The sequence below is a fragment of the Macrobrachium nipponense genome, chromosome 20 (genome assembly GCF_015104395.2).
Source record: "Macrobrachium nipponense isolate FS-2020 chromosome 20, ASM1510439v2, whole genome shotgun sequence".
Taxonomy (NCBI): Eukaryota; Metazoa; Arthropoda; class Malacostraca; order Decapoda; family Palaemonidae; genus Macrobrachium; species Macrobrachium nipponense.
In genome coordinates, this window is record NC_061089.1 from 50,225,892 (window position 1) to 50,253,391 (window position 27,500).

Here is a 27,500-nt window from a genome sequence, read left to right on the forward strand (position 1 = left end):
ATTATATAAAATATTGATTAGTTATTGAGCTTCATAGCAGTGTAGCAAGATAACTCTGTAGTACCGAATGTAGTAGCATGGGTATCTGAAGTCCGGGCAATAAAGTAAAGTAAAAAAAAAAAAAAAAAAAAAAATGAACAAATCCAAAATACAGCAGCGTTGACTTATGAAACGAAAAGTAAAAGCGAAGAATTCAGGATTCTGTTTTAATCTTTTGAACCATCGGGTCTCGTCAATCAGTGGAATTCTGCGCGAAATCAATTAATTTCCCGGATGCTCCTTGTAACGCGCGATTGAGCCGTAAACAGGCTAATGACATTAGTTAATTAATATCCTCAGCCGTTCCTAAAGATGTACGTAAATGCGTGAAGAGTTTTTGAACTGTGAAATGGTTAGTAATTTAGTTTCTGAAAAGCTCTAGCTTTAGGGATTTTTAAATAAGAAAATGAGTTGGTTCTGGAGTGATAAAATAAAATAAAAGAAGTTATAAGCAAACTCACTACCTACCTGCCTTCTTTGGTTTTGTTCTCTATTATATAATTCGCTTTTTTTTTAATTTTTTTTTTAAGGTGAGTCTGTCATCTGTTATGGGAGAAGGTCGTGATCTTTACATCAAAACAAATGTTGAGTTAGGCACTCCCAATATATATATATATATATATATATATATATATATATATATATATATATATATATATATATATATATATATATATATGTGTGTGTGTGTGTGTGTGTATATATATATACACACACACACACACATATATATATATATATATATATATATATATATATATATATATATATATATATATATATAAATTTGCAACAGAAAATGTCAGCATTGATACAGAAAACATATGCTAATCAAAAAACAACTTGGACACCCTTCTTTAGAAAAAATGACTTAAATATACTCTTGAACCTGAAAAAACGTGAAGACATAGTTATCTGCAAACCTGATAAGGGTAAAGGCGTAGTTATTCTTAACAAAAATGATTATATTGAAAAAATGCAAAACATTTTATCTGACACTACAAAATTTCAATCTCATGGTGAACCTAACTTTCTCGATATATATAAAAGAGAGGACAGAATTAATAGATTTCTAAGAAAAATAAAAAAAGACATCATAAATGATACTACTTATCAAAAACTATTTGTTACTGGTTCCTCCTTTAGTATCCTTTACGGTTTACCAAAAATTCATAAACCTAATACTCCTGTTAGACCCATTATGGCCGCATATAATAGCCCATCCTTCTCTATTTCTAAATTTTTAGCCAGCCTGCTCTCTGATTTTAGTTTAAACGAATATACTTTAAAGAATGGATACGAATTTCAACAACAAATTGTCAACCAAGATGGTGAATATTTTATGGTTAGCTTTGACGTCGAATCTCTTTTTACTAATGTGCCATTGAATGAAACTATAGATATCATTTTAAATAAGATTTTTGTCAATAACGACACTTTGTTTTACGGTTTTAATAGGTCTACCTTTAAACAATTTCTGGAACTTGCTGTGCAAGATTCTATGTTTGTTTTTAACCAGCAACTCTATTCGCAGGTCGATGGAGTTGCCATGGGATCACCTTTAGGTCCTATATTTGCTAACTTTTTTATGTCGGACTTGGAAACAAAATTTTTAGATCAATGTGACCCTTCTGTTAAACCAGCTTATTATAGAAGATATGTGGATGACACTTTTGCTCTTTTTAAATATCCATGGCAATGTGCACAGTTTTTACAATACATCAATGAACGACACTCAAATATTCAGTTCACGATGGAAACGGAGAGCAATGACAGTTTACCATTCTTAGATGTTAATGTTACAAGAATTAACTCTGAATTCTCCACAGCAGTTTATAGAAAAAAGACATATACAGGACTAGCCAACAACTATTACAGTTCTTGTCAAAAAACTTTTAAATTAAACACTATTTACACCCTAGTGCATAGAGCATTGAAATACTCTTCCAACTGGTCCATTTTTCATAATGAAATAGAATTTTTATTAAACTTTTTTCAGAGAAATTCTTATCCTAAAGATGTAGTTCTCAAAATCATTAACGTAGTATTAACCAAATTTCTCCAGCCACCTATAGCCAATTTCAATGTTCCAAAAAAGCTGGTTTTTGCATCCATCCCATATGTTTTTGATACCAAGTTCTCACGCAGACTCACGCAAATCATAGAACAGGAAATTCCATGCCTTCAACTCAAACTTATTTCTAACAATCCATGCAGAATAGGCTCATTTTTTAACTTTAAAAGATCGCCTGCAGGCCTTCATGAGATCGAACGTTGTTTACAAATTCACATGCCCTGGATGTCCGGGCTCTTACGTTGGATCAACACGTAGGTTACTGCAGGTGAGATATTGCAGTCACATGGGTTACAGTTTTCGCACAGGTCAGAGAATTAAGCAACCAGAATTCTCAAATATTAAAAATCATGCAGCAATTTGTAAAATAGAAGTCTTGAAACAACACTTCTCCATTATTGGTTATACGAGGGACCCAGAGCACTTAACTACCTTAGAGTCCTTACTCATTAAAAGGCTGGTTCCTTCATTAAACAGTAACTCTACGGCTTCACCTTTGTATCTGGCATGCTGTCGTTTTGTTTGGAACCCCAAAGAGTGCCATTCCTTCTCTGTCTCTTACCATGGATGGTTGGTGTTATTAGTTCTCTCTCTCTTGGTTCTATTGCCTTGTTTTTAAAATCTTTAACTTTTAACTTTTACGGTATTTTAATGATGTAATATTTTTAGTATTTATTTTGAGTTCCTTTTATAATGTAATTGTTTTTATTTCTACAGACTGATGATGCACCGTGTTTGTGTGTGCGAAACGTTTCTTTAATAAACTTGATGTCTACTAAGATGTATCACAAAACCCTCTGAAATACTGTGATATTGCTGACTGGAGATTCTATATATATATATATATATATATATATATATATATATATATATATATATATATATATACGTATATATACATACATGATTTTATTCATGTTGCTTTTGGTAGTGTGGTTCAAATGTCTTAAATCGAGAAAACATAATACGCCACAGTTTGAACACCATTTTTTTGGTTGGTTAATGACTCGACTGCCGCTTAAATAATGCTTCCCTTCAATTGCATTTCTCATCTCGTGAGGAAGAGAAGTTATTTTAGTGTGATGATGATAAGACAGAAGAAATGGCTCATTTTTTCCCGTTTTATAAGAAATAAATGGTATGGACATATATTTATTCTTTTCATTTTATTATTTTAACTTCCATTTTAAATTGGTTCTTTTGATACAATTCTGCCATGTCACTACAATGCAGATTAAGGGGGATCGTTTGCCCTTCTTGTACTATGTTGAGGGGGTTACTCAAAAGCGTTTATCCTTCGGTTTATTGTCAATTTACGAATGTGGTTTCTAAGCCTATTACCCTTTTCAACCTTGGATGCAACCCATTATAGTCGACGAACCACCATGTACATCAGCAGAGGCAAAATGGACTCTTCGGTTAACTGAAATAAGTTGATATCCTTCCGTGGGATTGTGAAATCGTAAAATTTAGCCTTGAATAAGTAGTAGAGTTAGAAATATAAAATTAAATTTATTTATCCCGGTTCTTATATATTTTTCGACATTGAATAAGTAAACGTTTTCATTCGTCGGTAACCTGTATCGTGACTACGGTCTACTATCAGTCAATCAGTCAGTCTGTCAGCAGTTACTTCTACTGCTGCTGCCACTGCTAATGGTAAAATAAGTGACTTACGATTCAAGATTTTCTTCTTTAGAACGAAAGAAAGTTACCAATTGATCAATGAAAGTAAATGTACTATGTAGTCTATGTGAACGATCATCGTATTGCCTTTGCATCTCCCTTGGCAAGTGATTATGATCACCAGCTTAGCAGAATTGATTGACTGAATGATTACGGCTACTAAAATTGGCGTTAAATATGTAGGTTATTGACACCCGGTTAGCGGAATGACACTATGAGTCACAAGTTAGTCACAAACGTTGCTTTAATTCACGTCTTTCTTAGGAGCAGTTAATCCGAGTGAAATTCGTTTGGATTTAATTTCTCGAAATCAGAGTGGTCCAGCAATCCCACTGTTGTGAGTGCTCTAGAGTCCACAGGCGGTATGGTTCCCTTTTCCCCTCTTTTATTCAAGTTTTATTCTTACTTGGAGTTTGAAGGTCTTAAAAAATGGACATAATAACACCATATAAAAATTCCGCTGTCATATATCTATGTGTAGTGCCTGTAGATGATCCTTAGTAGCATCTGCAATTTTTTTTTTCTTTTTACCAATGGCCTCCTCAGCTCAGGATTACGAATTTACCGTGTAATCTGAAAATTTTACCAGTCAACCAGAAGAAGAAAGTACGGAAGCTGGTGACAACCTGTAGCATTAAAAAAATAGACAATAACTTTTTCAAGTCGGGAATAATAATAATATTGAAGAAATTCATAATAATGTCAGTGTAAATTTATGTTAGCAATACATCAAAACGAGAGCTTTCGAGAACCTCGATTCTCCTTTTCAATCTGAGATTGAGAAGGAGAATCGAGTAGGTTCTCGAAAGCTCTTGTTTTGCATATATTTTTAATATATGTTTACACTGACATCATTGTGGATTTCTTCACCAATTTAGTGACTCGTGCTATTATGAAATTTTTATGTTAGTAGTAGTAGTAGTAGTAGTAGTAGTAGTAGTAGTAGTAGTAGTAGTAGTAGTAGTAGTAGTCTGGTTCTGAACTGCAGTGAGACCTCTTGGATACATAATTATACAAATAACTCTTGAGAAGCTTAAAGGTGTTGTAATCCATCACAATTTAAGTAATTTTACCAATAAAATTATATTTTCTCCTCCATCCCTCTTTTGATGTTCCTGAGCATCACCAATGGAAACAGAGCATTTCCGAATCAGTAGGTATGAATAGTTTAGATCCGACAAAAAATATGACTAGATGAACAGAACTGATCGATAGGTAATGTTGGATTTGCTCTCTCCTTAGTGTTAATTTTAGTTTTGACCCTTTCAGTTTTTCTTACTATAATTGAAAAAAAAAATGATAGAGATTCAAAATCTGGAATTAAGCTGAAGTTTTATTTGTACCCATTTTTTTTCTTCTTGGCCTTTAGAAATGTAGAAATTAGCCTTTGTTGATTTTCATTGAAATAGATTTTTTTATTAATAGATAGAGAATTTTTTTTGTTCTTCTCTCTCTCTCTCTCTCTCTCTCTCTCTCTCTCTCTCTCTCTCTCTCTCTCTCTCTCTCTCTCTCTCTCAATATTTTTATTACTACTACATGCTTTCTCAGTCGTAATAAATCCATTTTTTTCTTGCAGGTGAAACCATCATGGAAAGAGGGAGATGAAATACGACTCGGTGCAAGATCGCGCAAGTCACATCCGGAATAGGTAAGTCAATTTGAGAAGAATCTTATTATGCTGTACTAATTGCCAACCTACGGTAGGTGTCTTACAAAGATTTGTTCAGTGAAAGTATATTGGTCGAACTGGGTATTATTTTTATCATTGGTCTAACAGTAATGATAAAATGATGAATAGTCCGCAGTAACATACAAGTAGATGTGTTAGTCTCGTAAAAGGAAGCTTTCCATACTTGTGAATCAGTTGCTCTCTTCCGCTTTGCTGAACAAGATTTGATTCTGGTGAGTTTATCCTGAAGATACATAAACGGTTTCACATTGGCTCATTTGTGTTATTGTTGGGTATTTTATTCTCAAAACTTGTGTTCAAATATATGTATATTTCTTTCTACTCCTATGTCTCTTATTGAATCCGTCGTCCAATTCTAAGTTGTGCGCTGCAATTTTCTTCATGAGAACCTCATTTCCAATCTTCTTCATACTCAGTCGAATCGGAAAGACTTTAGCGATGTCACCGTAATATCGACTATCGCAGGTTTTACAAAGCATGTAACGAACACCAATGTCTGCTTTGCCTGTCATGTGTCATGTTGGCGCTTTTATTCCTAACTTCCTGAGCACCTGTTGGGCTTTCTTAACTGAAGGTTAATTAACGTTATTGGAAGACGCAACACTGCGAGGTAATTTCATAGCAGAAATTTCATAATTAATAAAGAACCTTTTTATTTGTTGACACTTTGTCTTTGGTGTTTCTGGTATTAAAGAGATTACGTTTTGCCGGTTAGGCAGGCTGATGCTATAAAATCAAACTTCGCTTTATCAGAATTCTTAAGGGCAAGTACAATTATATGATGATATGTATTTGAAAGTAATTAGAAGTGTATGAAGGTAAGTAAAGGTGTGCTTATAATCCTAATGAAAGTAGGGAAGCGTACATTCATTTGGAATTATTTGGTCAAAGGAAGGTTTGGAAACCTAGGCTCATTAAGGTATTCTGTCAAATGGAAACGTATAGTACTCATAATAGTATTCAGTGAAATGAAAGCAGTGAACTGTGTACTGATAAAAGTATTTGGTTAAATTAATGTGTAGGAAACGTTTGCTCATAATATTAATTGGTCAAATTAAGGTTGGAAAATGCATATCCATTTTAACATTCGGTCAATTGTAAGTTGGGGAACGCGTGCTCTTCATCGTATTTGGTGAAGTTAAGGTAGTACGACCTGTATTCATTACAGTAGTCAGTTAAATCAAAGTGGGGAAATGTACATATATGTACTCATTATGGTTCCTTTTTAATCGCTCGAGCTGTTTTGTACGCCCACGATACTTAGAGCGTTTCCCAGGGCAAGGGAATTCCTTTTTTCATGTACGGTATGCGGTTTTCGGGCTCCTGTTTGAAGGTGCATTGCAAGCAGATGAGAAAAATGCTGTGTTACAACAGTGTATACTACGTTGCGAAGGTTACAGTCTTGCTACATGTTACTAGTGTGCTGTACTGTGGTTTGACGGGTTATTTTTATCCATAATGAGTATTCACCTTAGGAATAAGACAGATATCATCAACTTGCAATGTAACGTTCCGTGGAGCAGAATAATCATTGTGTGAAAAGATGGTATAAAAAATAAAGGTAGAACTAAAACAATACTATACCTAGTAGGAAGCATAGCTTAAGTATTGGCCCAGGAAAGCTTCCTAATTTGGCTCAGGGTACTGTTGTTTTGTGTTATCTACCTTACGTTTCACTCGATACACATTAAATTTTAGGTCATTTTACATTAGTTCAGCCTTGGCAACTTCGATTTTCATAATAATATACGAGCCAGTAAAAAATAAGGATTGAAGAGGCAATTAACTTACCGCAAAAGGCAGAAAGAAGAGGGGGACAGACCTACATATTTTGATGAGTAGCAGGGACATGGCGGAATTATGCGTTTTAATAAAATTAATAGAATTTGATGCTCTTGTGAGATATTTCCAAGGGAAAGGTGTCATTGTCAAGTGATGTGTTTAAAATCCCTTTCGATAAAGAAAACTCTCTCCTAGGTTTTTTTATCCAATGGAAAAAGCACAATGGTTACAAGCAGCCACCTCGCAGCTAACTTGAACTGAATTCTAATAAAGAAACGTCGTTTGCCATGTCAGTGTATCACTTTTCTGCAGTGTGCCTTGCGTTAGCATTTTTACGCAGCGTCCTTTCCGATTCGAGGGGCAGTGCATTGTTCCTTTTACCTTATTGGTGCCGCATGACTGTTTGTTAATTTTTAATGACTAGCGAAATAAACGCGGTGGAAGTGGTTTGGCCTCATAGGAAAAATATTCTCCTCGCAAAAGAAGGCGTGTTATTGGAATCTACACAAGAGGAGTGAGAGAGTTCTTACAAGTAATTTTTTGCAGCTAACAGAGTTACACATATATAAAAAGGGTATTTTTGGCTCATCTGCTTCCGTAGTAGCTGTTGTTTCTAAATTATTGACAAATTGGAAACACAGTCCACCAGCAATTCTGTGAAGTGAAAGATAATTGTTTTGAGTAATTCATTGCCATTGTAAACATTATTTGCGTTATATTATATATATATATATATATATATATATATATATATATATATATATATATATATATATTATATTATGTATGTATGTATATTTGTACATTATAAAAAAATATGTATATATATATATATATATATATAATATATATATATATATTATATATATAATTATATTGTGTATGGTGTGTGTGCGTGTGGGGGGGGGGGGATATTCCACACACATAAGAGATCAAGCAAACAAGCCAGAGTCGCTTGATAGACATGAGCGAAGAAGAAAAGAGCTAGCGACAGCAGCGCATCAAGGCAGCATCAAACGCAGAGCAATCAGAAGAGAGAAAGAGAGGAGATGGATGCTGCTTGATGCTGATGCTGCTGTCGCTGCTTTTGCAAAGTATCTACAGCACTCTGGGAGGAAAGGTTTATGGAAGGTCTGATCAAGTAGATGCTGCATTTTTGCTGTAAGGATCGTCCGGAGGAAGATCGACATTACTGAAGCTGTTGACTTACAGTAGCGATATATATATATATATATATATAATATATATATATATTATTAGATATATATATATATATATATATATATATATATATAGATAGATAGATAGATAGATAGAGATAGATAGATAGATAGATAGATAGATAGATAGATACACTCACACACACACATTCCTCATTGTCAAGTATCCGTAAAAATGTGGACTGTTTGTCGTAGAAAGCCTGTAACTTCTAAATAAATAACTGCTAGATATTGTCCAGTTTCATTGATGTCTAACATGACCTCATTGAAACTGGACGATATCTAGCAGAGATATTTATTCAGAAGTTACAAACTTTATACAACAAACCGTTCTAATTTTTACGGATAATTGACAATGAGGAATGTTTGTATGTATATATGTATATATTATACCACAGAGGGAAAATGACAGGCTGGAGTTCAGTACTAAGCGCTTTCTCGTGTTTATTCATGCATCATTGGGTCGCACACACACGCTCACACACATAAATGTATGTATGTTTATATATACATATATACATAATATATATATATATATATATATATATATATATATATATATATATATATATATATATATATATATATATATATATATATATATATATATATATATATATATATATATATTTGTGTGTGTGTGTGTGTGGTTTGTAGTTGTTTACTTATTTTGCTTGATGCAATTAAGTGAATATTACTACACTTCAGGCCTGCCTGCAACTTTTCTAAGTTCGTAAAATGGTAAACGATAGCCATACTGAGAGCATCTATTTTATTTTTGAGTTCATTCCTGCGAGGTTCCGGACTGCCCGTCCTCTGAATTCATCTTATATAAGAATATAGAGTAAGATTCTGCACCAGTCCCATACCAAAACTATTCTTTCAAATAAATAATAAAATGATGGTCGTTAATGGAAATGCTTATTAGAGAATCCACATATTTTACGGAGAAAGGCAGGTAGGCAAACAGAAATTATTGATTATGTAATATTCGTTACCCAAAGTCGTGCGTTACAAAAAAAAAAAAAAATTGGAATGACAGAATAAGTGATAAATATCGATTTTATAATAATGGCATAATGTAAAAAACGGAAATCCATAATTTTTTAAACCTTGTGCTAGCATACAATATTCTGCTTTGATATTAGCAATAATGAATTAATTTCCAGAAGTAAAACTTTTCTTAACACTTACAGAAAGTTGTTGTTAGAACAAATTCAGTTTACACAGTGACCATTAAATAAGATAATTTAATGTGACTCCTGCTATTAAAACCAAAATATAGAATAAAAAGACAAATCCATTCTTACTTATTTTCTGTAAGGAAATATACGCAAATATCTCCAGAATCCGGAAAGATAAATCCTATGGAACGACTTTGTATGTGGACGCCCGTCACAGGATCAAAATTACTACGATGTTAAGGAACAGGAATTGAAGACGCGGTAGGAAACAGAATGAAGCATGAGGAAGCCTTCCTCTTTGAAGAAAGGTAAATAAACCATGGGCTTAAAGAGGTTTCTTTTTTTGAGAGAGAGAGAACTGGGAGAGATTTTTTTTTTCTTTTTTTTTCGAGAACTGGAAGACTTGGGCGAAGGTGATGATGAGGAAGAGGTTGAGTAAAAGAGGATGTAGCTTGAAGTAGGGGATGGTGGTGGAGACGGTCGAGGTGGTGGTGGTGAAGGAGGAGGAGGAGGAGGAGGAGGCGGAGGAGGAGGAGGAGTATGAGGAGGAGGTGCGCGGAGAAGAGGCGTGGTGGTGCAGAGTGACCGAGTAGTGCGACCGAGGTACCATCAGGTTGCGGAACAGTTTATGTGAGGGCGTCCGTCCGCGTGGGTGCCGTGTCACTGCTCCGTCCTCGTGCAGTGCCAGTGTGTCAGTGTCATACTTGTTCCTGCCGCTGCTGCTGCTGCTGTTGCTTGCTGCTGCTTTTGCTTCTGCTGTCGCTGTTCCTTCCTGCAGGAGTAGTAGAGACCTTGCCATGCTGGGGCGCCGCCAGTGAGTGTAACGACAAAGGAGTGTGGAGCATAATTTCTTGATCAGTGTTGGTGTGGTGAGTGTGGCCATGGGTGGCACTAGTGTTTGGTTTGGTTGGTTGGCCCTGGCACTCGCCATGACCTGCCGTTCCATCAGTGGATTCCTGTTGGAAGGGTCGCCCTCTTCCTTCGCCCAGTTTCCCCGCTGGGTTCCGGGTGCCAACGGTTCCCTCGAGTTCGAGTTCTTGACTCAGGAGCCCAGTGGGCTGTTCCTCTATACCGACGACGGGGGCTCGTACGAGTTCTTTGAGGTCAAGCTGATCGAAGGCTCCGTGCGACTGCACTACAATTTGGGAGGAGGCGCCCGCCTCCTGACGGTGGGGCGTGGCCTGAACGACGGCCGTTGGCACAGGGTGAAGGTGTCCCGCCGTCACGACAAGACCCAGCTGACGGTGGACGGAGTGTCCGAGTTCCGTTCGGCAAAGGCTCTCGACCATGAGTTCGGTTCGCCAGCCTCCAATTCCTTTGTGTACGTCGGCGGTCTGCCGGAACTCGTCAGCAGGCAGGTCGGGGCCAGGCTGACGCTGCCCGTCGTCACCCTCGAGCCCCGATTCGCTGGGCAGATCCGTCAGCTCGTCTACACTGGCGTTGATGGCATTCCGCGGACTCAGGATATGGTCGCTAGTCAGGTAAGCCTAGGTTTTGTGTTCTGGAAGGTTTCCATTTTTTTATTGGTCATTTCTTGGGATTTTTTAAGGTAAATCTTATAATCAAATGTCAAAGTATGTTTTTAGTTAAAATAACCGGTATGTTTTCCAATATGTGTGACTAACCTTTAATTATTATTGAAATGAGCGTATCATTATGTCTTCAGTTTTTTACCTTAAGTATGGTTTTATCACAATTATGTCTTAGCGAATGGTACCTGATTAATAAGCCGGCTATTAGTTAGTTGTGTCTCTTTGTTCAGTCTACTAGAGTGTAAGTTTCACCGTTAATGTATATCTAGAATTTGAGTCAGAGACCAAACTGAATACTTTTTCACATGCCGGATGTCAGTTAAAATATTCGTGTGTTGTTCCTTTCGTGTTCGTTCTGTTCGATTGATTTCTCCAGGATATCATATTTTGTTTAACAATTGTTGTTATATCTATGTAAGTGTTTCTGTTACTGAACGGAAGGAACAATTTCGATTTGTTGAAGGGACGTTCGATCAGATGGTGTCCCGTATTGTCGATCGCATGTATCCCCGTGACATTTATTGTATCCGCGAAGTATCCATGAAGAATAACGGTCATGCAACGTACCTCATGCAGCATTGCAAATTTCGTGGCTCTCACGGAATGGAAATGGTAAAAAAATAAAAGATATAAAAAGGAGGAAGTTGATTGCAAGGAGCAATGGGGGCGGGCTCGTATGTTTGGCCTGTCAAAATAGACTTGCGTAAAAAAAATGCAAAATTCCCAAGACTAGATTTTTTTTCTTTTTTAATAATAAAGGATTATCCAAAGAATTTCTCGTTTTGTCCTGTGATGAAGGCTTGCGGGGTTTGTTTATATGTATATATATATATATATATATATATATATATATTATATATATATATATATATATATATATGTGTGTGTGTGTGTGTGTATGTGTGTGTGTGTGTGTGTGGTGTGTGTGTGTGCGTGTATTGTGAGTTGAAATATTTTAATTGAAAAAGCCGTAGAATAATGCATTTTTTCAGTAGTATTAATTAATTTCACTCACTCTTGTACTTCCAATCCAGTATCTATTTGTATGTTCTTCATCATTCTTAGAAAAGTCAAATGGAAATGTCAATAGACATGAACCATTTTAAAGGAAAATGTTACTGTGTAATGTTAGATGAATGAAGTCCACATAAAGAATTAGTTATTCGTCTGTTGGTTAGCCAGAGGTCAACACAGGCGCCCTCCAATACCCTTTTAACAAATAAATTACCCTCTGGGCCAAGGGCTAGTCATAAGGAAGGCTGTCAGTAATGGCTTTGAAACTTCTGCTTCAGGAAGGCGTTCCATATACGTTAAATTAAGTCTTAGGTAACGGATAATATATTTGACAACTGGCAAAGGTACAGTAATTCATTCGCTTTGTGGGATGTACGTAGGTCGTTACTGGGACTTGATCCCTCTGCATCCTGGTAAGCGATAACAAGTGTTTAGTTAATGAACTGGGTACTAACAATCCTCTAATGTGATCTTCGATGTCCAGTGGCAAGTAGACTTTCCAGGAAAGAAATGTATTCAGATGGTTTTTGCAGACTAAACCATACCTAGAAAATAGACCAGACCACCAGCAATATTCGTTGGTATATGTAATAAGTGGGTTATGTATTTTCACCGAAAGTTAACTTATTTCCAAAGTTTCTTTCGTTCAGTGTCGATGAACAGAATCATTTCGACGTCAGATTACCCAAACAAATCGTTTCAGTTGTCAATAAGCTGGTTAACTAACTCGAGATTCTTTGATATTTGTAATTAATTATCTAATTTCTTCTTTACATTGTTTTTTTTTTTCTTCGCCTGTGTTTTGAACACAATGAGCGTTTTGACCCATAAACTTGCTGGACAGTTTTCGGGTCATTTTGACTTGCTGTGTTAATAATAATAATAACAATAATAATGATAATAATAAATGTTGGCGGTAATGCGGCCGCTAATGAGCTCTTTCATTCGTGAGTTTGACCTGAAATCAAATGATGGTTTAGATGCCATTCAGATACTTGAATTATTCTGGCGCGGATTATTATTTGATTATTTAATTATTCGTGTATATACCCATAAATTCTCGTGACCTTTTCTTTTTGACAATTAGAACTACCCCATAATATGTTATTAGTGTTCCACACCATGGCCGTAAGTGGAAACCTCCGCAGTGGGATATTGCCGTCAGTGCACCACGTGGTGCACTGTAGGCATTACTTAAGGTGCTTTGCAGCGTCCCTTCGGCCCCTAGCTTCAACCTCTTTCATTTCTTTTACTGTACCTTCGTTTATATTCTCTATCTTTGATCTTGCTATTCTCCCTTTCCCAACAATTGTCTCATAGTGCAACTGCGAGGTTTTCTTCCTTTTCTCCTTAACTTTTCAAACCTTTCGACTCTCATATTCCGTTTCAGCGCTGACTGACCTCATAGGTCCACCGCTTGGCCTCTTGGCCTAAATTCTATATTCTGTTCTGCTCTTAAGTGAAAACAAACTCCTGTATACTTATCCAAGTAATGAAACACCGAAAGCAACGCATCATTTCCTCACATCGAGATCAACGTGACATTTTAAAATTTTCCTTCAAACTATAAGTAAAAAGTCTTAGATGGGGTCATTTGTGATTACGTGATATCGTCGTCCTGTCTATATTGGGTTCATTAAGGGCAAAAGTTTGATATGTTTGTTTGAATATTTTATGATATCTGAATCTTATGAACTCAGAGATGTATAGTCAAATAAAAAGTCCGCGTGCACTCACTTTACATCAATTTTACAGCAAGACCTTTGTTTTAGTCTATAGACTGCGCCAGTTTCCACTTATGTGAGTGTTGCGGACTATTAAATTTGACTGCACTTACATACAAGCATTAGCAAGAATGTTTCTTTTCATAAAACTATCCTAATTCAGGATGAAGGCCATACGTCATTCACATAAACGTAAAGGAAAAAGTTAACGAATTTCACAATGGAAAATACGAATGAAAATGAAATTACTCCTGTCTACAGTTGGCCAGTTGGAGTCAGCCCTCTTAGAATTCTCTGAACTTAATGGACATGGTCTCACAATGGACCAGCGTGCCGTAACTAGCGAGAGTATGATGATCACATGCGCCATGCACCTAATCGCGCATGCGCGCTCAGAATCGATAACTTTACGCTATATGGTGCATGCTGTGTTGTAACTCTGAGGGGGAGTTGACCGACTCCAGGAGTAGTTCTAAGAGTCAATGCCTCGCTTGAACCACAGGCAGGCAATGATTTTTGGTCTTTTCTGATTTCTAAATTTTTCTTCTTTTTTAACAGAAAATGAGACCGATTTTGTGTTCTGTTTCTGGGGAGATTTATAAAATGCTGTCATTTATCCTTGTGAACGGAAGGGATAGTTTCATTGATATTTTCTTTTGTGAAGTATATATGGGAGAGCGACAGAGAGAGAATTTATCGTTTTAAGGTGTTACTTATAATAGTATTTTTGACGTTATTTTTCGGTTTAATTCCCGAGAGATTCATTCCTTAATCTCTGTTCAGAAAACCCTGGGAAATTACGGTTTTCAGAATGTTTTATGTAACTCTGAATAATGTCCTACGTGCTTGAATCATTTCCCAATCACTGTAGCTGTGCTTTCGAGTTGGTGAATATGTTATTTCACATTCATTGTGGAGCTGTACGAATTGTCAAATGAATGAACTTACATATGTTCGTCGTCTGTGTTTGCGATTTCATCGACATTTAGCTCTTTCATAATAACGTAGTGAGGCCTCATGGCCTGCCATCTGGGAAACGACTTCTCTGGATGTGAAAATGTCGTACCTAAACATTTCGCGTGTCAGTTGTCACTTGTGATGTCGTGTCAGCGTCTCTCTCTCTCTCTCTCTCTCTCTCTCTCTCTCTCTCTCTCTTTTAAAAGTTCATGAAACAATTTGCCCCCTGCACGGACCTCTGAACAGAACTCAGTTACCCACCGGAAGTATACTTTTAATCATTTTGGGATTCGGTTATGCCTTGAAGTTTTCGTTTTGCCAGACCGCCATAAAAGCAGGTAAAACTAACTTGCCCCCTGATTTAAAAAAAGACATAAATGAACAGTCGCAACTTGGCGCGGCAGGGAGAGAACTTATGTATGAAACGGCTTATCGTTCAATTTTCGTTTATTCATCGGAATCTCGATATAGATACGTTGCTAATTGCGGTCTTAAGGTCACAAGACATCGATCTCGCTGTTTTGGGGAAAGCTGCGCGTTCCTCCGCTCGTCTGGAAGACTTTTCATTGATTGCAGAAGAAAAAGAAAAAGAAGTAGAAGAAAAACCAGTAGAAAGCATTCAACAGCAGGAACAGCTACAACAGCAGTGGCGGCATCAGTAAGTACTGTGGACCATTGATCGCCTTGGCGGTCATTATCATTCCGCCGCTTTTAGCTTCTGTTAGTGGCGAAGTCGGCAAGCGTTACTTGTGCTGGGGCGGCCTTCTCCCAGGCGTCAGTTAGTACAGTCAGTGACTGTCAAGTCAGTCAGTCAGCTAGTCAGTACAAGAATTTCATTGGTCAATACAGTCAGTCAGTGTCCAATCAGTCAGTCAGTCAGTCAGTGACTGTCAAGTCAGTCTTTCAGTTTGCCAGTACAGTCAGTGACTGTCAAGTCAGTCAGTCAGTGAATCAGTCGCTCGTGTATGTCGATGCGGCCTTGTCCCTCTGCCGTCAGCTGTCTCCTTCAGGCGAAATGTCTCGGTTTCTCACGCCTACAGCTGCTGTCTCTGTCCGCCCGAATTCCTTTATAATTATTATATTAAATATTCTAAAGTCTTTTATATTTGAATTCTAATATAATCTATTCCAACGTTTTGAAATGGCACTTGTGATAATATTATTATTACCCTTATTCAGTATTATTCGTAAATATGAATTTCCCGTCAGTTTTCCGCAAAATAGATTGTCATAACATTAAAAAGAAAAAATGGAAATTGCAGTGAAAATGTTACAATACCTCAAGCAGCAGTCTTCCTGTGATGCTTGCGTATTGTATCGATAAATATTTACTATTATATAAAGTATCTTGATAAAGTAACTTAGTAAATATGGGTGGAACTTCCTTCTGACGGGACACCAGATTTATGGCCTTCAGTAACCCAGGATATTGGCATATCCATTGGAAATCCCTGAGGGCATGGGGCATGAAAAATTGCTGGCGGCAACATTTTCCATAAACAAAAAGTAATCTTAAATATCCTTATGTCTAGTTGCGTGGAAACTTAATTTTTTCAAAGCGTTTGCTGTGAAAATAGTTTTTTTTTTTATTTCCTCTTGATGAAGAAATTCAGTTTTTTAAAGGTCTCTGGGTTAGGCAACCTAATGGCCATGAGTATCCCAGGCTTGATGCAGCATAGATAAGATTACTAAATAAGGAAGTAGTAGTGATTAGCCTCTCAAAGTAGAAGTCACAAGTCTGATGTATCTGATAAATGAGAAAAGTAATTCCACTAAGAAATAGGATATTTCGAATTATTTTATTGTTTAAATGCTGCATATTCACAAGTTTTAAATAAGAAAAGCTAGAGAATCTAACGAAGTTTTTCAGAACTACAATTAGCATTTTTTTTTTTTTTTTTTAGAAAATTGCCTTTGAAACTCAATAATTTTCTCGATAAAAAGTCATTCAATACCTATCTCAGAACTTCAACATAGAAATTTAGACACGGGATAGAAAAATTGAAATGTAAAATTTTTTTGGGTATAAAAAAAAATTCTGATACGACCATATATTGTAAGGGGGAGCATTTTCCTGTTATGACATCACATGTAAATGCCGTTTACCCGATCGGGAATATTGAAAACGTGAATTTATCCAATCAGTGAGTGAGAATATTATCACGCTCTAACAATTTTGCATTGGAAAATGACGCATATTTTCTCAAAAAAAAAAAAAAAAGACAATCAGTACATCTGGCATCTGACTGAAATCATGTATCGTACTTGAGTGACGAGGATGGATTTGCCAAAAAAAAAGGGGGGGGCGGATAGATCCTCCCCTTCCCCCACCCCCGCCCTATGCTCGGAACGCCACCACACCCACCATCCCATTCTAACACCGTAATCCCCTAAGCAGATTTCGGAATTGTTTACTCAGTTTTTTAAAGCTGTTTTTATTTTTCCTCTCTTCCGTAGTTCCACGGAATTCATCTAAAAACCTTTTTTTTTTTTCTTTTTACGCTCTTCTTTTAACGTGGAATTCTCCCAAAACAGATTTCGTGTACCATGAAATAACGAGATGGATTTCTGATATCGAGCGCGTGTTGCCGAAATAAACTCGCTTGGGTTTTTGAGGTAGATGTATTGTGAGGAAAGGAATTTGATTCTGTTTGACTGTCTCCCTATCTCTCAAGCAGTTCATCTGCTAAATGATCGCAATGAACAATGCAGGCCTTGTAAGTCTACTGGGCGACAAACAATAATAGTCAGGTCTCTGATAAACAAACTCGAAGCAGTCTGATTTCACGTTGCCATCTAAGTAAGGGTACACCACTTGTTTATGTGTGGGTTCTTGTCGAGGTTTTTTATCTGTGTCTATATATCTATCTGTATATATATATATATATATATATATATATATATATATATATATATATATATATATATATATATGGAGATGGTTTTCCTATAAAACGGTTGGTTCCAGAAGGTATCATCCATGCATTTCCGAAAATGTATATTGGGATAAGGTTGTCAGACCTAGAATGGTACACACACACACACACACACACACAGATAGATAGAATGAAAACCTCGGCATCAACTCACAAAGAAACAAGTAGCGTACCCTCATTTGGATGGTAACGTTGAAATCTGACTGCTTCGAGTTTGTTTATCAGAGGCCTGACTTCTGTTTTTCGTCGCCCAGAAGACTTACAAGGCCAGCATTGTTCGCTGCGATTATTTTGCAGATGAACTGCTCGTCAGGCTTTGAGACCTGTTTCTTCTAAGACGTCATTCTCCTCTCCTTTCGCTCTTAATTCCATGTTTTTCTATCGTATTTTGAAAGGTTGCGTATATCTTTAGTTACTATTACGTGTTGGGTATAATTTTGGAATTGTTTAAGTTCTACGCGCATGCGTAAAATGAGCGCCTCTCAGGGAAGGGGACTAATATTGCACTCTTCACGTCATATCAATTATTGCCTCTCAAAATAATGTGTTAGAGTTTTGGATTTGAGCAACTAGTTCAGAGTATTTGCGCGCACGTGCGTATGCACGCTAGGTTACACTCGTGTCCACTTAGTAAATCGAACGTCAGGAAAAATGTATACACAGTAAAAAGGATATGGGAAAAGATGCATACATGGTCAATCGAACATCAGGAAAACTTACTACATAATAAATGCGACATCGTAAAAAATGCATGCATAGTAAATGGAACGTCAGGAAAAATGCATATAGTAAATCGGACATCAGGAAAAATGCAAACATAGTGAATGGAACATCTGGAAAAATGCGTCTAGTAAATCGGACATCAGAAAAAATGCTTACATAGTAAATTGAACATCTGGAAAAATGCATATAGTAAATCGGACACCAGGAAAAATGCATGCATAGTAAAAAGGAGATCAGAAAAAATCCGTGCATAGAAAATCGGTCAGCAGGAAAAATGCATACTTAGTAAAAGGGACATCTAAAAAAATGAATACATCGTTAAAAGGACACCAGAAAAAATTCATACATAGTAAATCGGTCATCAGGAGAAATGCATACATGGTAAATTAGACTTCATGAAAATATATGCATAGTAAACAGGACATCAGAAAAAAATGCATACATAGTAGATCGAACATCAAGAAAAATGCATACATGGTAATTTGGATATTAGGAAAAATGCGTACATCAAGGAAAATGCTTACGTAGTAAATTGCACATCAGCAGAAATGCATACACAGTAAAAAGGAGACCAGGAAAAATGCATACACCGTAAATTGGGAATCGGGAGAAATGCATCCATGCTAAGCCTGACAGCATGAAAAAATCAATAGTAAATAGAACATCAGGAAGAATGCAGATTTTTTTTATCATAACCATGTAAATTGATATTTTGCAAGCTAGCAAGCATGCATGCATCTGTGCGCCCACCGGGATATCTCACGCCAAGTAAATGACCACCATTTGTCATGCAGCCCTTTTGTAAGCAGACTTTGCACGGCTGCTTTTGTACGTGCGGTGCGACACCTGCAGAAGGGATGACGTTGTTCAGGAGGGATTTCCCCTTAACTTTCTTTTTTTACCTTTCCTTTTTCCCTTCACTCCCTTTCTCTTTCTTTCTCGCCCTCTTTCTACTTATGCAGAGTCAGCCATCCGTCTGTGGAGAGTTCTCTCGAGAGATTCTGTGCCAAGAACTGAAGATGCCGACCTTGTGGGGATGGGTACCGGAGGAGATGCTTTTTTTATTTTTTTTTTTTCGCGACGAGTCTATTCTCCTCTTCTCTCTCTCTCTCTCTCTCTCTATCGTCTCCTCTCTTCTCTCTCTCTCTCTCTCTCTCTCTCTCTCTCTCTCCTGTTATTCGTTTTCTTTTTGTCAGAAGTCTTACGCGATTACCTCGTGTTATTAAACATTATGTCTTCTTCCTCCTCCGCCGCCTCCTTTTACTTTTTCTTCTGCTGGATTAAGCGTGTCAGGAGTGCCATTAGTTTGTCATTACTTTTCTCTCGGTATCGATTCTTCTTCATACCATCTTTCTTGATGATCAAACGGGTGCAAAATGCCGGTGCTCAGACCACAGTTTCGAACAAGGTGTTGTACAGATCGAGAGAACAAAAGCGGATATCTCGCAGACGCTGCAACAGACCACCTCGTCCCTGCACTGAATGAATATGAATGCGATCGTTTCGAGAGTACTCAGTCAGCATTTTCACCGGAATCGTTAACGAGGAGGAGGAGGAGGAGGGAGAGGGGGAGGAGGAGGAGTAGTAGCTGGTTTCAAGAACCTTCCATTTGAAGGGGGCTGTTGTAACTCATTCGTCAAGGAAAAATGAGCTATGGTGTCTCCTCATCAAAGATTCTCCGTAGGGAACCAGGGGGTAGTTGTACCGTCAGTGCTCCTCACGCGGTACACTGTAGGCATGACTTAAGGTTTCTTGCAGCGTCCCTTCGGCCTCTAACTGCCACATATTCCATTCCTTTTTCTGTAACTCGGATCATACTATCTTACTTCCATCTTGCTATCCACCTTATAACAATTGTTTCATAGCGTAAGTGCTTTGACGTTTTCCTCCTGTTACACCTTTCAAACTTTTTTGCTTTCGATTTCCCTTTCAGCGCAGAATGACCTCATAGGTCCCAGAGCTTGGCCTTTGGCCTAAATTTTCAATTCCAATTCCAGTTCTCCTCAAAAAGAAGAATGATATTGGATGTTTGATAGAAATGTTTCAAGCTCGTTTGGATGTGTTGTATGGATGTGTTGGGATGTTGGATATGTGTACGCAAATTGTAATTGCACGCTTATAAGCACGTGTGAGTGATTGTATATATACATAAATTCACATTTGCACATTGAAATCGCATTTGCACGTATGCGTAGATGGATATGAATTTGTGCTTTGAGGCGACGGGAAGTTGATGAATGCATATATGCGAAACAAAATTATAAAAAATAAACCGTCAGGGTTTTGGACTGGGGTGTTCTCTTGGGACATAGTGGTGGTATCTTGTAACAGTTGAAGACGACGTTTTCATTTTAGAACTTTTTATATATTTTTTTCTCCTATTTCTCTTAGGGGCCGTCGGATTGTAATTCATGCAGATATATATATATATATATATATCTATATATATATATATATATATATGTGTGTGTGTGTGTGTGTGTGTGTGTGTGTGTTTTATATATACACAAGTTTTGCCCATTAATGGATCTTCATTGTGTAATCATGACCATAGACGTTATCCTCTCAGTTCCGTTTACTAAGGCCTTGGTTTATCCGATCCTGGGGCCGTCATGGTTGGAGTTTGTTTTTTTGTACCACTTTTCGTTCTTCCCCTCCTTAATTCTAAGCTATAGCATCCGCCTCTCATTCAAGGTTCCCGCTTATCTATCTTTTATCGAATCTGAGCGAGAATGCCATCCATACATCCGGAGGAGGCTGCCTACAGTAAAACGGCCATAAACGGTTCCAGGAGGCGTCTTTCTTCTGTGCGAAGACCCTCACACCGCAGCGGAGAACGAACCCGACGCCGTAAAAGGAGTTCACTTACCTGGTCGCTTCTCTAGACCTATATATAAATATTTTTTAACGCCGCTTGAACTTGGTCAGGAATTCGAAGGGATTCTTTGGTCAATAGGGTATCTGGCGAAATATTTCAGAGCCAGGTAGACGGGGCAGGTGCGTGACTAATCAGGGCTATTAACGGCAGCCAAATGTGGTTCGAAGCTGACGATGAAGGCATGAGGGGTGGGGGGATGGTGGGAGATTCTTCTTGCCCCCTAGTCTGAAGCGTGAAGCATTCTGATCCTTTCATTTTTAAGTTATATAGAATAGGTCGCGTACTGCCGTCAACGAGGATACCACTAAATATATTAAAATTAAAAGAAAAAATGTAATCCAAAGGAAAGGTGAAAAAAAAAATTATGAATTCTAACTTGTGTAACCACTGCCTACAATGGGGTTACCGGACAGTAACAGCTTCACGAAGTTTCTTGGGCTTAACATTGACCATGAAAGCGTTATTGTCGAGTATGTAATTAGTTATGCAGAGTTGGTAAATACGCATATATGGGCATACGTGGACACACACACACACATACACATTGGTACATGTACAAGTTTGGGGGCATAAGTATTTGGTCGATCAGGGAAATACCAGGCCGTCGCAGGGCACTGGGCAATATCTGAAAACCAGTAAAGACCAGTGGCTAAGGATTGCATGGGAAGAAGGACTGATAATTTTAAACGAAGACCTAGAAATATACAGAGACAGGAGAATGAAAAATAGAACAGAGGAACGACACAACAAACCAATGCGCGGACAGTACATGAGACAGACTATAGAACTGGCCAGTCATGAAACATGATAATGGCTACATAGGGGAGAACTGAAAAAGGAAACAGAAGGAATGTTAACAGCGGCTCAAGATCAGGCCCTAAGAACCAGATATGTACAAAGAACAATAGATGGAAATAACATCTCGCAATATGAAAAACTGAGACCATAAATTACATACCAAGCGAATGTCCGGCGCTTGCACAGAACCAGTGTAAAAAGAGGCCTAATTCAGTAAGCAAAAAATCTTCACCGGAGCCTGTGCGAGAAACGCGACCAACTTGCGGTAATAGCTGGTAAGAACACCAACCTGAGGGAGTGATAGAAAACGATCAGGCAAAGATCCTCTGGGACTATGGTTTCAGAACAGATAGGGTGGTACGTGCCAATAGACCTGGCGTGACGTTGATTGACAAAATCAAGAAGAAAGTATCACTCATTGACGTTGCAGTACCAAGGGTCACCAGAGTAGACGATAAAGAAAAAGAAAAAATGTGTTAGCCTCAAAATAGGAATGAGGATATGGGATATGCCAGTGGAAATTGTACCCATAATCATAGGGACACTAGGCACGATGCCAAGATCCTTGAAAAGGAACCTGGAAAAACTACATGCAGAAATATCTCTAGGGCTCATGCAGAAGAGTGTGCTACTAGAAACAATGCACATAGTGAGAAGTGATGGACTCCTTAGGAGGCGGGATGCAACCCGGAACCCCACACTACAAAAACCACCCAGTCGAATAGGATGACTGTGATCCCCCCCCCCCCCCCCAACCCCATAAAAAAAAAAATAGTAATAATAATGATACTGGCCCGTGTCTTGATTCCTTCGAATCACTTACTTTGATCTTGCTGGAGAATCTAGTCTTTTGTTATATTTCCTTCGACTTTAAACGTTTTTTATATTTATTTTGCAGTTAGCCTTTTACTGTGTCCGTAACTTGTTTTCCAATGCTGATTCTTTGTAGTATATCTTTTGTTTTTTAAGTGTTGAATTTCGAAAGCATGATATTTTGGAATAATATTTGAAACATTTAATTATGATTACTATTATTCTCTTATTCAATTTATCATAACCTTTATCACATCTCATAAAGTTTGATATCTTTATTGCTTATTATGTCATAATCGTTGACTATATATTCCACTGAAGTTAATTTAATTTTTATCATATATATTTCGTGCATCTCCCCAACTTAAACTTTATATATATATATATATAATATATATATATATATATATATATATATATATATATACGTATATATATATGTATATATATATATCTTAAGGTTTTTATTACATTCCCAGTAATCTTTTCATCTCTTCCTCCTCCTCCCCCTCCTCCGACGTTTTTGGCAATCCCTTTCATCTTTCGTCTTTTATCATATGCCCTTTTTAACCCGAGTCCCGCTGGATACTCCCGAGGAAACCCGAGGTAGAGGGAATCGTTGTCTGAGAGACAAAAGAACATCTCGGACGACTGCAGTGAAAGCCGAAGCGCCACTTGTTACTCTCGCGAGTCGTTGGGGCTCTCTTTCTAGGTGAGGTCGAGGGGAAAGGACACAAGCCCAAGGAGTGAGGGAAGGTTGTGAAGGGGGGGGGGGGGTGGAGATGGTGAGGGATGGAGGGGGGCGAAAGCGATACGTCAAGGAGAGAGAGAGAGAGAAGGAGAGAGAGAGAGAGAGAGAGAGGGAGAGAGGTGGTTGTGATTGTGGTGGGGGAGTCTGTGAGATAAGGGAAACTTCAGGCCTTGTAGCAAGGGCCTTGTGAGGGAAAACTATGAGTAAGGGAGGGGGAAACGACAGGATTAGGGCAAAGGTGGATTGAGAAAGACTGAGAGTGAGGGGAAAGAAGGTCGAATTAGCGAAGATGATGTGAAGAACTATGGTAGGAGTTGTGAGGTGTAATAAAATAGATATTGTAAGGGGTTGTAACTGTAAGGCTCTGTCTGGGTAGCGCGGTTGTGAGAGTTGTAGTGGGGAGAGGAATGGCTAAAAGTTCCAGGGGCTTGTCAGGGATTATGAAATGAGAGTTGTAAGAGGAGGAGAAAGGGAAGGGCGAATGAGTGCAAGGGTTGTGAGGGATTATGGAGAATTCTGAGGGGCAGAATTGTAGTTGGCGAAGGGAAGAACGAGAACGAGAAGGGGATGAGAAACGGGAATGAGAACAACAGGAAGCAGAAAGTGAAAGTTACAGTAGGAAAGGACGAGCAGCGGGTGGGGAGACTAGTAGTGGGAGGAGGAGGAGGGGTAGGAGGAAAAAGATTGGGGGAAAATAAGAAAAGGTGGTGGTATTGTAGGAGGAGGAAAATGGGAGATGTAGATGAAGTACAAAGAAAAGGAGTAGGGCGGCCAAGAGAAAAAGGTGTCGAGTGAGGAGGAGGGGGAGTTGGTGCTACTTTCGAGGAGCAAGCAGCGACGCATTGAGAGATTCTTTTGTTTTTGAAATCTCTCGAGTGTAACTCGGACTCGATGTCACAGAGAGAGTCATCTCTTCTTCACCACCGCCTCCTTTAAGTGAGATCACTTCTCGCCTGCCTTGAAAGCATCTCTGTATTGTCTCTCCATAATGAGGTAAACGCCAGACTCTTCTTTTGATGAGCAGTGCTCTGTTTTTCATCTTTGGAAGAAGTAACATGAAAGCACTTTGTTATTAGATATTAACAGTATTTAATATTGTCCTCATATTTGGGTGATACTGCTCATCCTTTTCAGTAACTTTGGACAAGGACAAGGCAACGTTAACGTTTCGATTGGCATTAGCTACTGATATTACAAAAAAAGAACATTGATTATTTCAGGTCATGTAATGTAAGTTTAAGTTTATTTAGCTGAATTACTTATGTCTATAAGTAGTTAATTGTGTTATTTTTCTTGTTCGCATCATTTATATGTTCATATGCAAAAACACATTGTTTGTTTCCGATAATCCATTGGCATTGGAATTCCGTTTTATGCCCATGGTAGTTTTCTTTCCAGATATGGTAATCATTAGTTAACCTTTATTGCGGGACCCAGTGGATTGTTTTATTTGTCACTATTGCATGTTCGATGAACATCCTTTTTCATGTTGACTCGCAATATTTCCACGACATGGTTCGGTTTCCAGTGGTAACAATCAGGGAGCAGTCGATGCACATTTTTTTCCTCCTTCGTCCTCTCCAATTGATGGACACACGTTAATCCGGATCATTTACTTTTGGGACTGTAATTCATTTGGCCCCGCACCGAGTTTGGCGAAATTGCAAAATTTGCAGAGTTTCAAAATCAGTAATGGGCGGTCGATTACCGAAGGAGCAGCAATCATGGTCCAACTGGTTTCATTGTTCTCTCATTGATGTGCATGTTGGCCTGGCATTTGTGGCTGCACGCTACACGTGTATACATACGCGCATACACTCATGTACACATTAGTTGAAGTGTATTATCTGTGTATTTCGATGTATTTGGAAATTCAACTCTTCCTGGAATAAGGTACAGTAAAGTGATCTTAAATATGTCGACTGATAGTTAATCAGGCCTTTTCTATTAACAGTTTTAACTAAAACATTATCGTGTCTAATATATTTTTCTTCTGATAATGCCTAGTGTCCGGTTTTTAATGATTCAGTAGTCTTAGTTCCTGCTTAGTTGGTATGTGGCAGCTTCATTCAATACATAGGTACTAACTTTATAAATTACACTTCTTGAATATCAAATAACAAATCGGCCACTCAGCTAAAAAGTATCGCTAACTACAGTGGTTTTGTGTGTGTGTGCGTGCGTGTTTTTCCTATTTACGAGCATCAATAACATAAGAAGGCAGAGATGCATGCGTATCGTAAAAAACGCCATAAAACTGAAATATCGCCATTTGGAACGAATTACAGCCAGGAATTCCGCCATAAAGCTACGGCATCCTTTGGTTTGAATAATAGGCGGCAATGAAACATTTCGGTCCTTTTGAATAAACGATTGCCCAGCCTGCTGCTGTTTTCGTTGTGATTACTCCAGATGCACTTTGTTTTTTTCTAGATATAAAAAACAACCTGTACCATAGTTTGTTTCTGTTTTGGGTCTGATATGTGAATACAAAATTATGTTAAGTGTATAGGATTTTATCTTTGCAAAGGGCTCATACTTATCCACACACACACACACACACGTTACATATATGTATGTATATTGTACATGTTCGTATATATATATACATATGTATCTTGCTGACTTTTGACTAGTGCCTTCGGGATGACGTTGTTCTAGCCCCAATCATGTCTGACCTTTCTGGTCGGTTTTCAGTAATTTGAGTGACCGAGCTACCAGCTAAATTGTCGTCGATGGTAAGATGCGTGTTTATGTATTTATGTATGTGTATTTATGTATATGTATGCATGTATGGTTTATTTGTTTTTATGGAATTTTATATACCACGAAAAAATATAATTACGGAGAAAAATGATTGAAAGTTTTAATGGACAATCCTGCAGCTTAATTTTTTAACCGGATAAATACCGACTCGGGAAGTTTTTCTTTTGTTTTTCTTTTTTCTTTCGATAAATGATTATGACGGGGAAAAGTTCAGTTTATTTTTTGCCTCCATTTATTCAGTTAAAGATATTGAATATATTTGAATATCTAAATCGGAAAGCAGTCATAATTGGGAGTATTTTATTTCCCAAATATATTTGTTATATTTGTTTTCGCCGTTTTTTATGCCTCTTACGCCGACTTATTTTGTACATAAATACAAACTCGTACACTGTTGTAAACTTACGCACGCGTGCCTACGCACACACACTCACACACTATATATATATATATATATATATATATATTATATATATATGTGTGTGAATATATATATATATATATATATATATTTATATAGATATATATATATATATCACGCTATATATATATATATATATATCTATATATATAATATATATATATATATATATATATATATATATATGTACACATAAGCCTGTAGAGGGATAGTGCCCTCAGGGGACCTCGTGTGGAATACTGAAGCTTTACTTAGGGCTCTTTGCAGCGTGCTTTCGGCACCTAGCTGTAACCCCTTTCATTTCTTTTTCCGTACCTCCTTACATATTCTCCGTCTTTCATCTTACTTTCCACCATCTCCTAACATTGCAACTGCGAGGTTTTCCTCCTGTTGCCATTTCAAACCTTTTACCGTCAATATCCATTTCAGTGCTGAATGACCTCATAGGTCCCAGAGCTTGGCCTTTGACCTAAATTCTATATTGAATTCAATTCAGTTCAATATGTATAAAC

The 27,500-nt window shown here is 37.6% G+C and overlaps 1 protein-coding gene across 4 annotated transcripts in view; it reads left to right on the forward strand.

Moving 5' to 3' along the window:
• LOC135225716 (neurexin 1-like) overlaps positions 1 to 27,500 on the forward strand; it is a 530,721-nt gene that overhangs the window by 24,675 nt on the left and 478,546 nt on the right. For 3 of the 4 annotated variants that reach the window (XM_064265087.1, XM_064265105.1, XM_064265096.1), the window contains exon 1: positions 10,274 to 11,156. In XM_064265087.1, the coding sequence (XP_064121157.1) occupies positions 10,557 to 11,156 (600 nt within the window). In that variant the 5' untranslated portion in view covers positions 10,274 to 10,556. Of the gene's footprint in view, positions 1 to 5,375; positions 5,448 to 10,273; positions 11,157 to 27,500 lie in introns of those variants that run through there. The other variant, XM_064265111.1, reaches the window with a different exon arrangement.